Here is a 22,564-nt window from a genome sequence, read left to right on the forward strand (position 1 = left end):
AAAAAATGTTTTTAACACACACGAAATATATAATATAAATTCGGATCATAAACTCGAATAATAAAATCACAAGAACAATATTTTAACTAATTATATATTAACAATTTTAGTCAAGCAGTAAATAATAATATAACACAATTAAAATAAAAGTGAAATAAACAATACAAATATCTAAACATCTTAAAATACATAATTCAAATAAAAATTTATACATGATTTAAATAACTTAAAAATACAAAAAAAAAGATTAAACAACTATATTTTATTGATAGAGTTTCAAAATATTTTCTAGAGGACAAGTTTTGAAACACACTGCAAGCAACTAGTGAGATGATACAACATTTTAAGGTATATCACCAACTTCAAAAAAAAATTAACAGAGACCAATACAGTGAACTCGTGATAACGAGAACAAAAACGTATAAAATGACATCAATTTAATCTCATGCCACCTCACCTTCTTTCATCTTTTTTTATGTTAGTAACAAGTTCTAGAAATAATGTCCAAATATCTCACAAAGCAAGACATGTATTTTAAGTTCTCTCTGAGTCTTTGTCGTCTCTCCTTATAGTTAATAAATGATTAGTCTAAAACATAGTATTTTTCTCTATATAAGTATTCCTATATCTTATTTTACTCATTTGATTCCTTACCATCTACCTCTGTTTTTCCATAGTTTCGATCCTCCGATCATGCCTTCCCAACTTAAAATACAGTATAAGGCTTTCTCATGCTCAAGATCCTCTAATGCTAGTGTTAGTCTCCTAAGATTGAAAATTTGAGATTTGGGCAACGGGGAAAGGAGAGACTGGGGAGTGGGGACTATTGGTGAGTTTATATTTTTTTTTCTTTCATGTTTTATTTATATCTCTTCTGAAAAATAACCTTCTGATATAATTTCTCTAGATTTTTTCAACCTTTTATTTTATTTTTGAATTATTAATATTATTAGTTATTTCTGCAATAATATAAAATTTCTCAAACGCTGACACCACACTCCCTCTCACTTAGAAGGGCAGAAAAATAAGTTGACTGAACTTTATTAATTACATAGATCTTGACTGTTCGTTCCATCGTTTTTCAAGGGAGGCCAAATATAAAGGATTTTACAGGACATTAGGTCACTGAATTGAAGACTTCTTTACACCGGAACCAACCAACCGCATTTCTCATCATGATTTATTAATTATGGCCGGCACACCGTGAAGAGTTTTCAGGTGGTTAATTTTTAGTCGGCGCCTCCTCTTTAATTCCATGTTTTGTGGTGTTCTTTAGTGTATATCACATACGATCGAATGTGATATACACCCATAAGATATTCATACATAATTATGTTTATAGTAAGAGTGTAATCTTTAGTTTATGTTTTAATTTAAAAATATATAACGATAATTATACTTATTTTAAAAATAAATGTTGTGATTAAATACGAAAATATTTTGAAAAAGATATTAATTAATAATGAAAGTTAAATCAAAATACATAGCTTTCTTCTTTTTTGGGATAATTAAACAGAAAATTCTCCAGCTTAATCATCTATAATCGGCACTGCTGATTTCTCGATCGTATCCTTTTAATTTAACAGATATCTCTATATACTCTTTTAAAATTGCTACAGAAGCAATATATATGATCTCTTCTTAATTAGGAGTAATCTCTAATTACTTTACCGAGTTGCGCTGAGCCCTTGCAGATATGTTGACCGGTTATCGAGATGTCTGTACGTGGAGTACAAACGTTATGGAATCCATGTGCAGTGTCAGGTATTATAACTTCCATCTCTGTTCTTGCTAATTGCTACTTCGATCTCCATAACCCATGTTTGTCTGGTAAATCAAAGTAAAAAAGATAAGAACTACATCAGTACAGTTTCTGAAGAGGGCACATGGATTTTTAAAAATATATAACATATTGTGTTTCCACCCTTTTTCCACTTGAATTTTTCTTTTATCTTTCATCTATATTTATTTCATCGTATACTATATATCTGAGATTACTACTCGAATCTTTAGATTTATCGATAAAATTTTATGTTATTATTTATGCTCTTAGTTTGCTTGTATAAATTTTATTGATGGGCTTGTGAATAACAATATTTCATTAAAAAACCTCTCGTTGATGGTTTGTGATCTGTCAATTAGTCCATTGGTAATAATTTTACCGATGGATTTACTAGTAAAAAAAAGCACACCAAAAAAAATTAATTTACCCACTTCATTTCATCGGCATATTCATCGGTGAATATAACATATTATCGACAACAAACTTTATGTAATTTCATTGGTGAGTTTTTTTTTCCATCGATATGCCCCTTGGTGAATTTGACATATAATTGTCAAACAAACCGTCTGTAATTCAAACGAGAGTAAACAGTGGTAGTGATATTTGCAGTAATTCATTCTCAACTCTCTAGAATATACCGACAGATTTAGTCCGCCGGTAATCCCGTCAGTAATAATTTAAAAATATATATTTTAAAATCTATTAAACAGAAATAGAAAATAATTAAAATAAATTAAATTATTTTAAAAATAAAATATTTATTACAAATTTAAACATTTATAAGTTCAAATGCAATTAATCTAGAATAGAGGCACTAGAGGAGGAGGAGGAGGAGGATCTTCGCTGAGACTGTGGGGCCAATAAGGGAGAGCACATATACCACTTATCTATGATCTCATCTCCATTATCAATCAGTGGAGTTAGGTCGTTTCAGCACTGAGTCATTCATAATCAACAATAAAATGGGTCGTTCAAACTTGAACTTGTTGGTCTAAAATCACCTTGAACTCTAGAGTTTAAGTGCTCAGAAATAATTACGAGCACCCAAAGGTTGAAACACTAGGGGTCTTCTGCAAATTCTTGACCGTAGTGTTAGAGCTATCGTACACATAATTTCTATTGAGTCCATTGGACGATCCTGCCTCCAACCACAAATCCGGATTGAAATCCGAATGGGTTGAAGGATCATCCTCGTATCTCTCCGTCATCCGGATGTTATATGTATCCTGGAAAAAAGGTGAGCAAGTTCAAGAAAAATAATAACTTAAGAAACAAAGGTTGAAAATCAACTTATCACAAAGTAATGAGCACGACTGTCCACGAGCTGTTGCGCTCCTTTTTCATGGTCATCACTTCATACATACATTTCCAAAAAAAAAAGCTTTATTGGACTTAGCTCGCGTCCAAGAATCGTAGTATGCAAGAGAGAATTGTTGTTAGTTAAATATATTTATAAAAAAACAATGAATAAAAAATGGATGTAATTAAAAAAGAATCTTACCATTCACTTCGCGTGTGAACACGTCGGTTCTAGTTCTTCACATCAGAGTGTGATTGTCGCACAAAATGTTTGGATGTCATGTGTTGAAAATATATTTCACCCGAACAACCTATAAGACATACGATGGCCAGATATCCTTTCAAAATGCCACATCCTTCCAAACTCACGTCGGTTCTAACTTTCTTTTGCATCTCGAATCAAAAATCAAAAAACCTAGATGATGAAAATGAATTATTTGTTAGTAAATGAAAAATTAAATTAAATAAAAAAATTAAATTTTTTTTATCTTGATTCCAATCTGACCTAGTTGTGGTGTGATTCTCTCAAACTCTCCTTATAATAGTAGTGATGTCATCTCTATTCCATTCAATTATTTTTACACACTTAAAGTTTGTAAAAGAAAATTTTCATTAATATTAATAAACTAATCGAATTAACATAATAAAGCTTCCTACTCAGGTGCCGCTATATGTAGCAACAAAAATGACCTCAAAAGTAGCTTCGATTGGGAGATCGTCCTTGTTCATACCAGCACCAGAAGATTATGCAAAGTCTGCGATTGGTCGAATAGGCTATGAAGCTCGGTGCGCTCCCTACTGGGCTCACTCGTTTCAATGGTGCTTTGCTTGGTTGCTTCCAGAGTGTGTTCTTGATGCTTGGCGTCTCTCTGTTGGTATCCACCGAAGAGAAAAGCTCATTGCCTGAATTCTTTTTGTTTTTCTCCGTATCAGTCAGTGAAACAGCTACTGGGCGAGGGGTTTTGGAGGTTTTTATTTCTATTTAAGATTATGCATCAAGATTGTCAAAAATATGTTTTTAACACGACACGAAATATATAATATAAACTCGGATCATAAACTCGAATAATAAAATCGCAAGAACAATATTTTAACTAATTATATATTAACAATTTTAGTCAAGCAGTAAATAATAATATAACACAATTAAAATAAAAGTGAAATAAACAATACAAATATCTAAACATCTTAAAATACATAATTCAAATAAAAATTCATACATGATTTAAATAACTTAAAAATACAAAAAAAAAGATTAAACAACTATATTTTATTGATAGAGTTTCAAAATATTTTCTAGAGGACAAGTTTTGAAACACACTGCAAGCAACTAGTGAGATGATACAACATTTTAAGGTATATCACCAACTTCAAAAAAAAATTAACAGAGACCAATACAATGAACTTGTGATAACGAGAACAAAAACGTATAAAATGACATCAATTTAATCTCATGCCACCTCACCTTCTTTCATCTTTTTTTATGTTAGTAACAAGTTCTAGAAATAATGTCCAAATATCTCACAAAGCAAGACATGTATTTTAAGTTCTCTCTGAGTCTTTGTCGTCTCTCCTTATAGTTAATAAATGATTAGTCTAAAACATAGTATTTTTCTCTATATAAGTATTCCTATATCTTATTTTACTCATTTGATTCCTTACCATCTACCTCTGTTTTTCCATAGTTTTGATCCTCCGATCATGCCTTCCCAACTTAAAATACAGTATAAGGCTTTCCCATGCTCAAGATCCTCTTATGCTGGTGTTAGTCTCCTAAGATTGAAAATTTGAGATTTGGGCAACGGGGAAAGGAGAGACTGGGGAGTGGGGACTATTTAGTGGAGTGTTAGAGGACTCGGACAGGAAGATAGTAATTGTTTTTAACTTTTACGGTTTAAAACTCAAAATCGGTTAAAATCGGTCAAACTCGTAAAATCGGTCTTTACCGATTTTAACCAAGTTTGATCGATTTCAAGTTTTAAGCTGATTTGACTAATTTTAACCGAGTTTGGCCGATTTCAAGTTTTAACTCGATTTTACATGTTATATACATATTGACTTATAAAATCATAAGATTTTAAGAGTGAGCTCACGATTTTAACGATGTTGCTATGCATGCTTTCAGAAATTAGTAGATTTATTTCTAAAATTCATTAATTATCAGCAAGTTATCGATCTGCTTTAACCTTTGCCATCAGTGATGATTACGTTGATAACAAAACAGTGGTATGAATTATGACAGCTAGCAATGATAAGGTAATTGCTGTGATATTAATGGTAATTGAGATGATTAAGCAATGAATTAACAACAAATTATGATCAGTTGGCACGTAGTTTCGTGGAAATTATTTTCCACTATATTAAAATATCTTCTTAAATGAGTACTATTAATAAATTGATTGAAAGATGTTCTCTTATTTTTATTTTTTTATTTTGCTATAGAGAAAATGCAAAAAGTAATTTTCACAAAAAAAAATTAACTCATGCTTGACCATTTTTCTTCTAAGTTTTGAGGTTTTAATCATTTGGGGTGTTCTTAATTTTATTTCTTCTAATTTTTATATTATGTTATGTTTTTTCTTTGTTTTCAATTTAATTAAACATCTTAGAATAAATATCAATTTTAATTTGTATCTTATATTTTTAATCATAAACGATATACATGGTATCGTTTGGACTTTTTAATTGAAGTAAAAGATTTAATTTGATATTATCAAATTATTTTAAGATGGTTCTATTTGATCAAATTTTAACTGTTTAGGGACTTAATTAAAAAAGAAAATTGTCTTCCTTTGCATAAACTGGAGAAGGATATTAATTAATAGATTGCTAAAACTTTAAAGGAGACATTAAAACAACGAAACTTGAAGAAGAGAAATTGGACTCGATCGCTTCAAAACTTATGGGGCAAAATTAAACCTTAAATTTATTTATTTCAACAAATCAGTTAATTACGCAAGCTGATTTGAATATTTATATTAATTATAAAAATAAAAAAAATATAGGCAGTAAATGCAATAACCATGCACACATTAAAGAAGAAAAAAAACATAAAAAAGGCGTTAATTACATCAGTTAATTCACGAAGATTGTCATTTTTTCTCCCTGGTTCTGTCTTTCTATCCCTATCCATCTTTCCATCAATATGTGGATTATTCGTATTGCATTAAAATTAAACTTATTCAGATCGATCCTATGAAGGAATAATTAACAAAATTTAATCCATTAATAAATAGAAAATTATTTTTAAAAAAATCAAAATATTCTAAAATGATTAAGAAATAATAATAAATAAAAACAGTGGTTGGGAATTTTCAATATATTTTTATTTCTTAAGATTTTTTCCAAAAAATGTTTTTAGTTCCTGAGTTGAGAAATTTTTAAAAATATATATATATATATGATCTCTTAATTTCTTGAAAAATATAATCTAATTAAGAGAATAATTTGTTTATTTTGTGAACATTTTCAAAAAAAATTAGTGGTTTAAAAGGCCGAAAATCATAGTTTTCCAAGGAAATCACAAATTTTCCTGTTTCATAAGCATTTTTAAAAATTTCAAAGGCTGATGAATTTGTATTTTTTTCTTAAACATTTTCAAATTGGCATTGATGGAATTTTACAAATGCAAATTGATGAAGTCAACAAAAAGTTCAATGAATCCTTGGGCTTTTTCCTTACTAGTAATGTATTAGGCTTGGCTTGTATTTTTGTAATTAGAGTTACCCACAAAACAAAAATTTCAATACTTAAATTAGTTTGAATTTTTTTAGAAAAATTAGGAAGATGAATTGTGTATTTTTTAGTTATGGATCTCAAATCCCCCTTCTAGCTATGGTCCTAAGCTCTTTTTAAAAAAAATTGTTGCATAGATTACTTTTAATTATTAGAAAAAAAAACATTAGTTGCATAGGTTCTCTCGGTTTATTAGTTTGAAGAGATCGAAGCAGTATGGTATGGGCTCCGTCGAAGGTATTCCGATGATTTTTTATTACAAGGCGGAAGATGTCTGGTTATTTCGTGAAATACTCTATTAAACTATCAATCATTTAATTTCTTTTCCCCATAGTTATAAGTATTTTTAAAGTATTAATTTATATTAAATATTTTCTCCTTAAAATGATTTTAAGAAACTTTTATGTTAACTTGTTGCATTAAAAAATGATTTTTTAAAATACTTAGCCAAAATCTGAAATTAAAAAAAAAATCAAAGTCAAACTTTACTAGAAAATATAGTGTAAGAACTACATGGATCAAAATAATTAAATGTAAATCTGAGGGGTAACTCAAATGGTCAAGTCTTGGATTTGCTCCTCAATGGTTACGAGTTCGAGTTCTCTCAAGGTCAATGGAGGTTTACATAATCGTTAATTTCAAGGCCCGTGAGATTAATCGAGGTGCACGCAAACTGACCCGGACACCCATGTTAATAATAATAATAATAATAATAATAATTCAATGTATTGATACGCCGGACTTCATTATTTTAATTAATTACAGTAGTGACAGAATCCATAATTTTTTTTTTGATCAAATGTAAGTATTGTATAAATAAAAAAAGAACAAGACAAGCTTGCAGTACAAGTTGAACACCAGCAATACAAGGAATATACAGAAATTGGCAAAGGGAACATGCTCCCTGAGAGATCAAGAAAGCAAAACACTGAAAAAATAATAACGGTGAAGAAGCCAACAATAGTTATGAGAGGAACCAAAGCATATAAGACTCCCAACCTAACACAAAACAAAACAAGCAGAAGCTGACGAGGATGAATCAGCCACAAAACTCTTGGCAGGAGAAGCTGTAGCCAGAAGCCCGCAAGCTGAAGCTAAGAGCGACAGAATCCATAACTTGATTACGTGCATGGGTGCACAGACATCACACCAAACGGATGCCTTCCTCCCTCAAGGTCCGGAAGATGAACTATTCTCTCCAGGGAATAAGTGCACATATTATATGTGATAGAGAAATCTTCAAGATGTAAGCATGCATCAAGTCTGGATTAAGTACCATTCAAGATAAATGACAGCATTTTTTTATGTTTCTTTGAAATAGTTCTGATGGGTGTCATTTTTTTTTTATGTTTATAAATGACAACATTAAGTTCTTGAGATTTTGATAAAAAAAAACAAGTATTTTAATCCAAGTCAATATTTTACAGTGTAAGTCTTAATCCAGACAAGTTTTCAAGTAATCAATGGCAAGAATTTTTTTGCAATCATACATAGACCAAGAATCAAGTATTTATTCACTTCAATTATCAAAGAATCAATACGATTTTGTCAAAATAAGTTTTAATTCAAAATCAAAATTCTAGGATTAAAAATCTACAAAAAAAACTTGTTATTGATGCATGAAGATCTTAGATTATTTATTAAACAAGTCACACAAACATGTAGAAACCAAAATCAAATAAAAACAAAACCTAAAACTAGTACTCAAGACAATGTTCTTCGGATGAATATGAATAACATTTTACAACAAAAACCCAAAAATGCTTAAATTGCTGCCAAATCAAAAAATGCCCATTTAAAGCTTTAAACTTCCAGTTTTTTTACCTTAACAAACCACATTGTCATATCATATATGTTTTAATCAAAACAAACAACAAAAATCCACAAATCATGAAAACATGCATGAAATTCCTAAAACCAAAATTGCAGCCCTATTGATAGTTAACCAATGCATTAAATCTACATCTAAAACTAACTCCATGAGACAAAAACTAAGCTCAGGAGCCAAGGACGTGAACTAACAACCCAGAAATAGGTATCAAACAACCACTGCCACTTTTGACAGATTACAAAAACCATTCTATCTCAGCAAAAACAACATCCAAACATTTCACAAACATCCAGAAAATATTAACAACTAACTCAAAACAACATCAAGCAAAGACAAACTACATTTTCATGCATTAAATAACATCCAAGTTTAACATCATGTGACACTAAAACAATTCTAAAATGTCATTAAACATTAAGAAAGCATGATTTGGTAAGTTACATGGACTCCACCCTTGAGTTTTTACTTTGTTATACCTTCTTTAGGCTTGCTGACTATAGACTAATGTTTTTCCTTCTATTTTCCTTCCTTCTTTCCCTTTCACTCTCTTTCTTTTCAAAGCTTGTTACTCCTTCTATATTAGGTTTTTGAACCTTCACAATAAAGTCTATTAATAGAGTATTTCCCTACATTTTTCTTCTTTTTTCTACCCCTTTTCCTTGTCTTTTTTTTCTAATTTTTCAAGGGGTAATTACAGGGTTTTTTTGGTGGATTCAATCAAAGATTGATCAAAATTTAGCACTTTTGATAAAAATAAGAGGGTGCTGGAAAAAATTTAACAACTAGAAGCTCTTGTACTAGGTTGGTTTTGCAATGGTAGTTTTGGTCCTTGGTGGTTTTTCTAGATTTGAAGGGCAAGGAGCTATTTTTGGCCTTTTGATCTTGAGATGGAGGTTTTAAAGCCTTTGATAAGAACCCTTTGAGAGGCTTTTAAATGTGAATACATGAAAAATGGGTGGTTTTTGAAAAATAGGTGTCACAGTCAAGGCTTATTGGGTTGATTACTTTCGAGACTTAGCCGGAGAAACTTCAATGCAAATGTCATCGAAAACAACCTAAAGTTGATAGAGGAGGTGCACACCTTTCAATTTAACCCCTTGATTTGACCAATGTTTACCCTAGAAATTATGTGCCACTTACAAATTGGTACTTGATCTTAGGAATCTGCAATTAAGTCTTTAATTGGCTTCCAAACATTAATTTTTTTTCACAATTAAGCCCATGATTTGACCAATTAAATCTTTCAAAGTTTAATTTCAATCTCCAAACTTCAATTTCTTCCAATTTCTTTCAAATTGACTCCAAAAATTGATTTTCCTTGCAACAAAATCCTCAATAAAATTAATTAAGCCTTTGAAAATCCTCATTGAGTTTTTAGCCATTCAAATTTGTATTTCTTTATCCAAAATAAAAATATTTTCACCAATGAGGCGTTTTATCAGTCAGAAATGAGTTGCTAATTTTACCAATCTTATATATTTGATCCTCCAAAGTTTTCATTTGTCATCTTAGTCCTCTACCACCAACTTAAGCAATTTTCTAAGCTTTCTTCTTGTATTTTTGGATTTGTTTTTATCAAAAGTAGGTAACAACAATATGTAAGACTTCGATCACCATACTTAGCCATCAAAATCTCTACCGACTATCAGTTGTATAGTTATTTTGGAAGTATCATAACATATATGTTTGTTTGGAGATTCAGCTTATTTTCTATTAAATTTTTTATTCAAAATTTTCAAATATTTTTTTTTTTTTTAGTTTCATGAATTGTAAGTCATTAAGAAAAAGAATATGATGTTATTTTGTTAGTTGAGTTTTGTGATATATTTTTGGATGTGATTGAAATTTGAGGTTTAGAGGGGGTTTGTTGTATTTTTTTTTCTTTTGATTCTAGTAAAATTTGATATCTTTTCCATCTGGAAAATCATCAGTTAACCAAATCATATTAAATATATATGTTATTTATTTTTTTATATATTTTTTCAATCTCTTATACGATACAAAAATTATTTTTCAAATCCTGAGTAAATCCTTACATCCAAGGTTGTTAAAATCGTGATTTTGACACGGCATGGAAAATACAAAATAAACTCGGATCGTAAAAACAGATCGTAAAATTGTAAAATTGTAAGGAATTTTAAAATACATTAAAAAAATACATGTTTCAAATAAAAATTCATACATAGTTCAAACACCTTAAAATACATGCTTCAAATAAAATTTTATAACTGTAATTAAATTTTTGTTAAAAAAAAGTACCAAATATTTTTGTTAAATTCAATAATGCCAAGAGATTACTTAAGATAAAAAAAGCGTCCCAAATAAACCAGGATATTTCTCAGACATAGCATATTTATATGATGAAAAAACAACTAACATTAACTTTAACAAAAAAAAAAACTAAAAGGGGCTCAGGATTGTACTGTAGACTGAGAGCTATTACTATGGATTCAAAAAGTGATTTCATTTTAGATCTCTTAATTTCTCGTTTTGCTTTTCATTATGGATTCATCTTCTCTTCTGCAACATCTCTTCTTTTGCTTTTTTGACTTTTTTCACCTCAAACCACCTTTTTCATTCTTTCTCCTACTCTTTGTATACCAGATCAATAGATAAGAGTGGATAAACCAAATCAACAATCCATACCGGATCTCGATGTTAATCCATATTATGACCAAAAGCATCATAAAAGGAGAGATTCCTATAACATGGAAGCCAGATTTTTGAAACCAACTGAGGAGGGGGTTAACTACTGTAGCCAGACTTTTCACCAGGCACCAGTGAAAAGGGCCTTGCAAATCTTTTAACTACTATAGCCATGTATTTTCCTTGGTGCTCTGCAAAAGGTGAAAAAGAGAGTAAGAAATAACTCACAGTGTGCACTCTAGATCATGATGCTTTTTGCAGAAGGTAAAAAAAATATAAACAGAATAACTTACCTGGTGGAGACTTGAGAGACGTCGGTCACATCACTGTTGGTGCTCCGGTCACTTCCCTGGTGTTCCGCAAGAGGTGATAAACGGTGGCTGGTTTTCTAGATGCCATCGATGATGGAAAAACAAAAAAGAATAGGGTTGTTGGAGCCTGGTGGTGGTTAATTGTTGGAACTTGGAAGGCTGAGAGAAAGAGACTAAGGTTTAGAAATTTAGGGATTTCAATTTTGTTCTGTGTATGTGGGAGTGGGAGTGGGACAGTGAGAGGGAAAGTGAAAGTAGTAAAGAACAATAGAATGTGATTTTGCTTTTGTTCAGTAATAGCAATAGGCCAATAGTCGCTGGACACCTGGAGTAATAGGCCAACAGTAATGACATTTTATGTTCTATGATAAAATCATTCAATTGGTAGTGAAATCGTGATTTTACATGATTTTACCTGATTTTAACGATTTTACTCGATTTTAATTCAATTTTATCCATTTTCAAATTTTTATGAACAATTTAACACGTAAAGCCTACATTGACTCGTAAAATCATACGATTTTACAAGTTAAATCGCGATTTTAACAACCTTGCCTACATCTCACCTCTACTTCGACATCTCCTTAGTTGCAACCAATGAAGGTCCCTTCTTAGATCTTTTTTTTTTCATTTTGTTTTTTCTCCCAATATATAATAGCTTTTTGATACTAAATGTTTCTAGATCTGTCTTATTCTAGTAACAATATTTAGTAGTTACTAGTGCATTGGCTCGCGCTACTTTATGAGTTGGAGCGATGTTATTTTAAGTGGAAAAAAAGGTCTAGATATTGTTAACATGCTGCTTATAAAAAGGAATAGATTTTAACAATGCCTTTAAAATCAATTGCATGGTGAATGATATTTTTATTTGATATTAAGATAGAAACACATTAGATCTACATGAGTCAACCGGAGCTGACATACAAAACTTGTGGGGATAATCTTGAAAAAAACAAACGGGAAGCTAAATCTCTAATTAACTCAATATTCAATGATTAAAATAGTAAAAAATAAAAAACAACACTCAATTAAAAATATTATCATTCAAATTCGGGTGAAGCAAACAAACTTGTGACGCAAATCATACATGTCATCGAATTCAATAATGTTTTTATCGCATAGATTATTTTTTATTTGAAAACTTTATATGACAACAAAGTGTCTGTCAATTTTTTTGCATGAAATATTTTTTGAAAGAAAAAAAACCATGACAAGCGCGTGGGACTAAGATAGAAAAGATCGATCTTTTATAACAAAGGGGGAAATTGTATTTTTTTTTTAAATTGAGCAACAAAAATATATTAAAAAAAGTAAAAAATAATAGCTCAGGTTATGTGGCTTATCCCATCAAAGTTATGATTCGGGTCATCAAGTTCAATATTTTTTTATATAGATTTATATCTAACTTAAATACATTCTAAAAAAAACTGAAAATGAGCCCAACAGTGTGACCCAATGGCCCAACCCCTAGGCCATTGAAAGGAAAATCCTAGACGCGTGGGCTTTTAAACCTAGACTTGAGAGCTTGGGCCTGTTAATTTTTTATTTATTTAAAGGGCGAAGAACATATTTGTTTTTGAAAAAAGGCAAACAACATGTCACTCGCTATGGTGACTAAACTAAATTTTATGGATGAAATTAGAATCTGTCACCTGTTTTGCTCATATTTTTCACTTTGATACTTTATTTTTCAATTTCACCCTTTCTTCAAAAAATAAAAAAAGAATTGATTGGTTATTAATTTGGACCTAAAAGGGTGCAATTGTGCAAAATAAAAGATTAAGGATCAAATTAAAAATTAAAAAAATAACTATTCCAATCCACATAAAGTTAACGGTGAATAAGTGTATGGTGAAATCACTACCCCTTTTAGTTTCTTTTAATTTTAAAATAAAAGATTCTCTGAAAAAAAAAACCATTTTCGGCTTGGATTCAACATGTTTCTTTTTCTTTGTTCTTGTCTTTTAACAAATTGAGAATTATTTAATATTAGGAGTGAATATGAAAGAAACAAAAATAATGAAAGTTATCATTAGCATTTAGGCTGACGTTGGAGGAAGAAAAGGGGGAAACCAGATTGAAAATTAATGATAGTTAGCACTTTTTTTAGAATAATTGGAGGTATTTTATAAAAATGCTTTCATAAATGTATATGATATCTCATGGATGCTTCATCCGTCCAATTTCAATTGTTATTCTCACTATTTATGATATTTAATACTTTTTAATATCTGGGTATGCTTTAATTTACAATATCTAATATAGTAAAACTACATTATATTATATTTTAAAACACGTGAGAAAAATACTATGCAGGTATTGTGTACATAGATTCATTGCACTGTAGACATAGAATGTTTGTACTGTTACACTGTAGCATCTGGAGATGTTGTGTTTTCTGGTTTGTATGCCAAAAGCTACTAAGTCTAGCTTGGTAGCTAAATCCAACGCTATTGGTTCTGGCTGGGTAGCCGGACCCAAGTTTTCTTTCAAAAGCTATTGGGTAAGCCAGACCCCAAATCATTTTAACACGAATACGAATGCTCTTTTGAAAGTGGTGTATGTCCTCAAAACTTTGAATTTTCCAAAAAAAAATGACTACATGTCTCATATAGAGGAAAGGCGGTGGTTGATGAAGAACAATGGAACAAGATTATTGGTCTGGCTTGATCACCCGACCCAATGCTTTTGGGTTTGACTTAGCCGCCCGAATCAAGAACCGCTAGAAACAAGGCTATTGGGTCTGGCAGGGTAACTATGCCCAAGTATGTTGGGCCCAGCTTGCCACCAAACCCAAAGATATTAGGTCTTACTCGACAGCAAGACTCAATGCTATTAGGTCTAGGTTGGCAGCCAGAACCAATGTTATTCAATATTTTTTAAGATTTTTTTTTTACTTGAAAATAGTTAAAATAATTTTTTTAACAACTCCTCAAAATTATAAAAAAAAATACTTAAACAATCCATCAATATAATTTTGTTTCAAGATAAAAACACCTTTAAAATTAAAAAAAGAAACAAACTTTTGAAGCAAACATGACAAAGAAAACATGATTAAGTTTAGTATATATAAAAGAAATCTATATTAATTAAAACAAATATGCATTGGGTCAAAAAAAAGAAAATTTTGTAAATATAAAAATGCATGCATATAAAAATACTTGGGTGGGTTATGAAAGCCAGACGGGTTAGAGGTCACCACAACTGTCATGGCATCTACCTGCTTGCAAATTTTAAGCATCATCTTCATACCTGACTACATGGATAAAAAATCTTCTTCTGCAAAATAGTTAAAAATTAATATAGATATTAATTTTTTATAAAAAATCTCCATATCTGACCCAATACATATTTGTTTTAATTAATATGGAATTTATACACACACACTAAACTTAATCACGTTTTCTTTGTCATATTTGCTTTAAAAATTGTTTGTTTTTGTATTTTCAAGTGTATTTATCTTGAAACAACATGATGTATTTTTTTAATAATTTTGAGGTATTGTTGTTAAAAAAAAATGTTTGAACTATTTTCAAGTAACAAATACTTTTAAAATGTTATTGGGTATGGCCAGGTAACCAAACCCAATTCTATTAGGTTTGGCTCGCCGCCAAACCCAAGGTTGTTGGACCCAGTTCGGTCGCCAGACCCGATATTTTTGGATCTAGCATTCCCGTCAGAACAAAGGTTCATTAAGTCTGGCTAGACCGTTAGACCCAACTAGCCAGACTCAATGCTATTGGGTCTGGCTTCACAGCCGGACCCAATCCTAATTAATATGGATTTTAATTTTTTATAAAAAATCACCATACCTGACCAAATGCATATTTATTTTAATTAATATGAATTTTTTTAGATATATACTAAACTCAATAACGTTTTCTCTCATATTTACCTTAAAAGTTATTTGTTTTTGTATTTTAAAGGTATATTTATCTTGAAACAACATTATATTGATGTATTTTTTAAATAATTTTAAGGTTTTGTTGTTAAAAATAAAAATAAATATTTGAACTATTTTCAAGTAAAAAATACTTTTAAAAAATATTTTGCACCATAATTTTAGATCCAATTCTTTTAAGTCTGGCTCGAACATCATATCCAAAACATTTAAAATATTCTCTATACTTTTTATATTTATTTTATATTGAAAAATATTATTATTGATCAACTGCACAGCACAGATGAATATCCTATAATGGATGATAATTGGTGAATATTGTTAATGGAAATTAAAAAAATAATAATTAATATTATAACATATACTAAAACTGCTCAGTGTTTCACTGTGCAGTCCACAGTGAAACGCTGAGCTATCTTTTTTTTTTCTTTTTTTTTTGTTTTTATGCCTTTATGGGTTTTTTTTTCTTCTAATGAATTTTTTTTTGTTTAATTTAGTTTTTTAATGTTAATTGTTTTATTTAGTTATCAGACTTTCATGATACGGATTCCGGGTTTGTGAGTTAACCTGGTTTGACGAGTTAACCCGGAATTTTTTTTTCTTTTTTTCTTTTTAATTAATTTTTTTCGTTTAGTTTAATTTGTTAGTGTTAAATTTCTTTCTATTTAATTATCAGACTTTCATGACATGTATCTCAGGCTTGATGAGTTAACCTGGTTAATTCTGGATTAACCCATCAATTTATTTTTCTATTTAGTTGTCAAACTTTCATGACGCGAATCTCAAGTTTGACAGGTTAACCTAGTTTGAAGGGTTAACCGAATTAATTCAGATTTTTTTTTCTTTTTCTTCATTAGTTTTTTTCTTTCTATTGGTTTTTTTCTTTGTTTTCTTCTTTTTTATTAATTTATTTAATTATCACACTTTTATGACATAACCTTGCAGCCAGACCCACATCTAAGGCTCCTGGGTCCGGTGTTGCAGCCAGATTCACTTAAACTTGAGTCATGTAAGTTTAATATTATTATTAATATTATTAATATTACTCTGAGATCAATCATGACAGCTAGATCAAAGGCTTTTGGGCATATCTTTGCAAAAAGACTCAATACTCTTAGATCTTAGCCTTTTTTGATATTTTTTATGCAAGAAAAAAAATACATGTGGCGTATGCCTTTGTGTTTTTTTTTTTCTTTTTAAACCTTTTACGGTGGACTCCACAGTGCAGTCCATGGTGAAAAAGCTGATGCCTTTAATTTTTTTTTGTCTTTTTTCTTCTATGTTTTTTTGTTTTTTCATTAATTTGTTTTTAATTTAGTTTCTTAATATTAAATTTTCTGTTTAGTTATCAGACTTTCATGAAACGAATCCTAGATTTGACGGGTTAACCTGGTTTGACGGGTTAACCCAGTTGATTCAGATATTTTTTCTTTTTCTTCATTAGTTTTTTTCTTCCTGTAGGTTTTTTTTTCTCTTTGCTTTTTTTCTTTTTAATTAATCTTTTTTTAATTTAGTTCATTAATATTAAATCTTTTTTCTATTAAGTTATCATACTTTCATAATATGAATCTTAGGTTTAACGAGTTAACCTGATTTGACGGGTAACCCAGTTGATTCATATTTTTTCTTTTTCCTCATTAGTCTTGTTCTTCCAATTTCATCTTTTAACATTGTATGCAGTCCACAATGAAAAGGCTGATACCTTTAGTTTTTTTTTTCTTTTTTTTATGCCTTTCACTGTGGACTGCACAGTGCAGTCCACGGTGAAAAGGCTGATGCCTTTTTTTTTAATTTATTTATTTATTTATTTTGTTGATATTACTTTTTTTTCTATTTAGTTATCAGACTTTCATGACACAGATCTTAGGCTTGAAGTGTTAATTCAATTAATTTAAATTTTTTTTCTTTTTCTTCATTAGTTTTTTTCTTCTTTTAAGTTTTTTTTTTCTTTTATTTTTTCTTTTTATTTAATTTAGTTCATCAATATTAAATTTTTTTCTATTTAGTTATCGGCTGGTACCTTAAATTTTTTTTCTTTTTTTTTTTTGCTGTTTTTATACCTTTAACTGTGGACTGCACAGTGCAGTCCACAGTGAAAAGGCTGATGCCTTTTGTTTTTTTTTCTTTTTAATTAATTTTTTTTTGTTTAATTTAGTTTGTTAATGTTCAATTTTTTTTTCTATTTAGTTATCAAATTTTCATGACACGGATCCCGGGTTTGACGGGTTAGCCCAGTTAATTCTGGGTTAATCTGTCCATTTTTTTTTCTATTTAGTTATCAAACTTTCACAACACGAATCCAAGGTTTGACGGGTAAACCTAATTTGAAGGGTTAACCCAATTAATTCATTTTTTTTCTTCATTAGTTTTTTTCTTACAATTAGTTTTTTTTCTTTGTTTTTTTAATTAATCTATTTAATTATCATATTTTTATGACACAATCTTGCAACCAGACCCATATTCAAGACTATTGGGTCTGGTATTGCAGTCAGACCCACTTAAACTTGGATCATGCAAGTTTAATGTTATTATTAATGTTATAAATATTACTCTTGGATCAGTTATTGCAATCAAACCCAAGACTCTTAAGTATAATTTTGTAAAAAAAACTAACACTTTTAAATTTTAATTTTTTTAATATTTTTTATAAAAAAAAAATTAACTCGTAAGAACATGCGGGTCCTATACCTAGTGAAGACTAAACTTTCATGGCTGTCGCAGTATAGTAGAGTTAAATGCGGTGGTTTTCAGATATCTACTTCACCACTCTATAGCGACCTCTCTGTCCTTATCTATCTCTCCATTAAATTTCATTAAATAATAATCTACTTTCCTTCTACCTGCTTTCGCCTTACCTATATCTCCCATTTGATTTTCCTCACTCTCCCTATCCTCTGTTTTTCACTTTGGTTTTTTATTTTTTAATTTCACTCTTTTTTCAAAAAATAAAAAGAATTTATTAGCTATTAATTTGAATCTAAAAGAGTGCAATTGTACAAAACAAAAGATTAAAAATCAAATTAAAAATTAAAAAAAATAACTATTTCAATCCACATAGAGTTAACAGTAAATAAGTGCATAATAAAATGAATATCCCTTTTAGTTTCTTTTAATTCTAAAAATAAAAGATTCTCTGAAAAACCTATATGCGGCTAGCTTGGATTCAACAAAAATAATGATAGTTATCATTAGCATTTAGGCTGACGTTTGAGGAAGAAAAGGGGGAAATCAGATTGAAAATTAAGGAGAAAGAATTTACTCAAAAAGAAAAGAAAAGAAAGAACGTCGTACCAATAGCATTTAATTTCCTTTAAATTGATATGATGTTAAGCTGTCCAGGCGGACAAGTTGACAAACCCGGTATATCATATATATATAGATACACATGCGTGCACTGATCATATACCATGAGCAATTTCACCTACCACATGTTATGGAAATGGAGTTACAAACTGTTTTCCTGGTAGCAGTGAGTTGTCTGGGTTTTGTTTCTCTTTGCAAGCATATCTTCTGTTTTATCAGGTGGATATGGGTCATGTTCTTGAGACCACCAAAGAATTTGAAGGAGTATGGCTCTTGGGCTATAATCACTGGCTCCACCGACGGGATAGGCAAAGCCCTTGCTTTCGAGCTAGCATCGAAGGGTCTTAACCTAGTTCTTGTTGGTCGAAACCCTTCAAAACTTGAAGCTACATCAAATGAAATACGGGCAAGATTTGGTGATCAGCAAGTAGACATAAAAAACGTTGTGGCTGACTTTGCAACATTGAGCGGACCGGAGATATCAAAGGCAATAGAGGGAAGTATTAAAGAGTTGGATGTTGGTGTTCTGATAAACAATGCTGGAGTTTCATACCCTAATGCTCGGTTCTTTCATGAGGTTGACTGGAAGATGACGGAGAGTCTTATCAAGGTGAATTCAGAGGCAGCAACTTGGGTCACTAGGGCAGTGCTTCCTGCTATGTTAAAGAAGAAAAAAGGTGCAGTAGTCAATATGGGCTCCGCCTCCGTCGCCGTCCTTCCTTCATTCCCGTTGTTCGCTATTTATGCCTCAACCAAAGCGTATGTTTATATGTGCTAATTTCTTAAATTATTTCTTCTTCTTTTTTCTCTATTTTTTGAATGGAATAGATTATCCAAAAAGCTATATATATTAACTATAGAAATCATTTTAAAAAACCAATCTAATCGTCGGAAAAAGAAAACTTAGAGGTTTAACTTGGTTATAATTAAACTGGACGAGTAGAATTGTGTGGATTGTTGAAGCAATCATCAATTTTTTAAAAGACTAGCAAGATGACACAAATTTATCAAGGTTTGGTGAAAAATCAGCCTGCCTCCCTCCCTCTGCAAACTAAACAGAAAGCTCCGTCTTCACCAATTGTGCTAATTTCCCTTTCAAGATTTCTTTTATATACACTATAGACACACACACACACACTCTCTCTCTCATAAATCTACACTTCACTTTCTATTGAAGTAAATTAAGTCCTTTTTAGTGAAGTTCTTAGATTTTCAACCCACCAAACCCAAATTTATAATTGATCTACAAAAAATGGAATGAAGTCAAATGTCAGAAAGGTTTCGAATGTGGAAACTAGGGCTTAGACTGTCATACACAAGCTGGAACTACCAATGAGAAAAAAATAAAATAAATCTTGAAGTGCTAATATGTCCTACAACGAGATCATCAATAATTAGTAATTAATGTTCTGTAATTTCAAGAAATATATATCTCTGGAAGCATTTTTTCTCAGTAAAATCCATTTGTACGTGTGAAGCATTTTCAACTAATATATATAGGTACCTTGGAATGTTTTCAAGATGCATCAATTTGGAATATAAGCATCATGGAATTGACATTCAATGCCAGGTAATTTAGCTATTAATTCCATATCCCATTTTATCAATGCCAATGGGCAACAAAGATGACGTTGCTGCTGTTAATATTCTGTGAGCCGCCAGGTACCACTTTTTGTGGCAACGAAGATGACGAAGTTCAAAAAATCTCTTTTCTTGATTGCATCACCGGAAATGTACGCCAAAGCAAGCATAAGATGCATTGGCTATGAGCATCTGAGCATGCCACTTTGCTCGCACTCTGTGCAAAGGTTTATCTTAGACGCATTGCCTAACACACTACTAGATTGGTGCACTTACCATTTTTTTCTTCGGCTTCGCCGTAAGAGATTGGAGAAGGAATCCTTGAGAGCTCAGGGTCGAGCAGCAGCACAAACTTAATGAATTATAAATGGACACTGCAAGGGGTTTTTGAAATTATAAATGTCAGGTGTTCGGTATAATATTACTGTGCTAGACTCGTTTCGAAATTAAAAAATCCTCTTTCCATGTTTATTAAAAAGATCATGCCATATGTGGTTCAAGGGTTATTTCCACGAAAGCCATCAAACACAAGCAAATTGCAAAAAGCAAGAAACTTGAATTAGAATTTAGTTGATTTCATGCATCCATGCCATTTTTCGTCGTTTGTGAGTTGGTGAGAAGAGGACTAAATCGACCATTACTTGAACGTTATGGGGCTAAATTGTTACCACTAAACAGAGGAGGGCATCGAGATTTAAGTGAATGGAAAGGCACCCGAAACGACCTTCTCCGTGATGGGGAGGCCTCTGGGCTCTCTACCCCTTCGCCTAAGGCTAATTGCCTTTCAAAACAATGAAGGTTGGGAACTTGGAGCTCTTACTTTTATCGTTCAAGAAAGAAAAAAAAATGAAAAGAACTCATGACTTTGTAGCAGAGTGATTTTATTGCTAAAATTGCAGTGAGACAGATCTCTACCTGTCGGGCAAGCAATGATGCCTTCAGATTTCCAATCCAAAAGCTGGACAAGCTCGAGAGGTTGTTTACCTACCTAGCTTGCCCAAATGGTTATCTAACTAATATTTTATTCTTGGGTAGTTAGTCTAATTCGCATGGTTATTAGGGTGAATCCAGGACAAGGTAATTGATTGAGTGAAATAGCCAGGTGAATTATTTAAAATAAAAAAATAAAAATAATATTGTTTTTTAACAAAAAAAAAACACTCAATTTAAATTTCATCCCAATTAATTGGGTCACGGGTCAATTAAATCAACTTTAAATTGGTTTATTTTACACTCAACCTAGTCTAAGAGATGAAATTTTCAAATTTCAATTTGACAAATACACATATTTGAATATGAATAATTCAAAAATAAACCTAATTTAATATGGAAAAAACTAATAGTATTTAAAGAATTATTAAAAACAAAAAAAAATCATTAAATCTATGTTCCTTAGAGTTACCCCATGATTTATGAGTACTGGATTTATATTTTATTTTTCATGATATATACCCAAAATTCCTCAAACGAATCCAAAATAAGTAAATACATAACATTTTTTTAGAATAATTGGAGGTATTTTATAAAAATGCTTTCATAAATGTACATGATATCTCATGGATGCTTCATCCGTCCAATTTCAATTTTTATTCTCACTATTTAAGATATTTAATACCTTTTAACACTATTATTAGACTCGGGTCAGCCTGGTAGGTTGATCCGGTAGCTAGACTGGTCTGGATTTGTTAAAAGACCGGCTGGTGCAACAATCCGGCAAGACTCGGTCGACCCGGAAGATCAACCCATGACCCTAGCGAACTCGGTCGAGACCCGGTGTTTTTTTTAATATGGTTTTTCTCCTATACCCCTTTTTTTGCATTTTTTTTTAGTTGGTTATTAACACTTTTTAAAGTTTACCATATAAATATTAGAAATATATTTTATTTTTTCAATGTGGGATTTGAAACACTTTCGTATATATACTCTATGTTTACAAGAAAAAAAGTTATGTTTTTTCAATGTAGGATTTGAAACTCTTTAGTATATATACTCTATATTTCCAAGAAAAAAATTGTTTTTCTAATATGGGATTTAAAGTCCTTTCGTATATATATTTTATGTTCACAAAAAAAAATTATGTTTTTTTAATGTGGGATAAAAAAACTTTTTGGTTTAAATACTTCAACTCAAAAAAATAACATAGTATCTTTTTAATATGGGATTTGAAGCCCTTT

At 30.6% G+C, this 22,564-nt stretch overlaps 1 protein-coding gene and 1 long non-coding RNA gene across 3 annotated transcripts; both read left to right on the forward strand.

Annotated features, from left to right (window-relative positions):
* Positions 1–839: 839 nt before the first annotated feature.
* Positions 840–4,180, forward strand: LOC133695754 (uncharacterized). 2 transcript variants are annotated; one of them, XR_009842527.1, is made up of 3 exons: positions 840–1,218; positions 1,695–1,764; positions 3,744–4,180. It is a non-coding gene; the product is annotated as an uncharacterized LOC133695754 (long non-coding RNA). The 2 variants fall into 2 exon arrangements; XR_009842526.1 differs by having other exon boundaries at positions 840–1,764.
* Positions 4,181–18,864: 14,684 nt separating this feature from the next.
* On the forward strand, positions 18,865–20,868 carry LOC133697935 (very-long-chain 3-oxoacyl-CoA reductase 1-like). The gene is made up of 3 exons (XM_062120769.1): positions 18,865–19,568; positions 20,310–20,379; positions 20,472–20,868. The coding sequence occupies exons 1-3, from the start codon at positions 18,892–18,894 to the stop codon at positions 20,745–20,747; spliced, it is 1,023 nt and encodes a 340-aa protein (XP_061976753.1). The 5' UTR covers positions 18,865–18,891; the 3' UTR covers positions 20,748–20,868.
* The last annotated feature ends 1,696 nt before the right edge of the window (positions 20,869–22,564 follow it).

The sequence above is a fragment of the Populus nigra genome, chromosome 6 (assembly GCF_951802175.1).
Source record: "Populus nigra chromosome 6, ddPopNigr1.1, whole genome shotgun sequence".
In the NCBI taxonomy this organism is placed as follows: Eukaryota; Viridiplantae; Streptophyta; class Magnoliopsida; order Malpighiales; family Salicaceae; genus Populus; species Populus nigra.

What these genes read in the sequence shown, in the direction of transcription:
- LOC133697935 (XM_062120769.1), top strand. Translation starts at nt 18,892, where the DNA reads ATGCGTGCACTGATCATATACCATGAGCAATTTCACCTACCACATGTT. An exon ending in ATTTATGCCTCAACCAAAGC is followed by an intron (nt 19,569 to 20,309) that starts GTATGTTTATAT and finishes TAATATATATAG; the next exon opens with GTACCTTGGAATGTTTTCAA. An exon ending in GAATTGACATTCAATGCCAG is followed by an intron (nt 20,380 to 20,471) that starts GTAATTTAGCTA and finishes GTGAGCCGCCAG; the next exon opens with GTACCACTTTTTGTGGCAAC.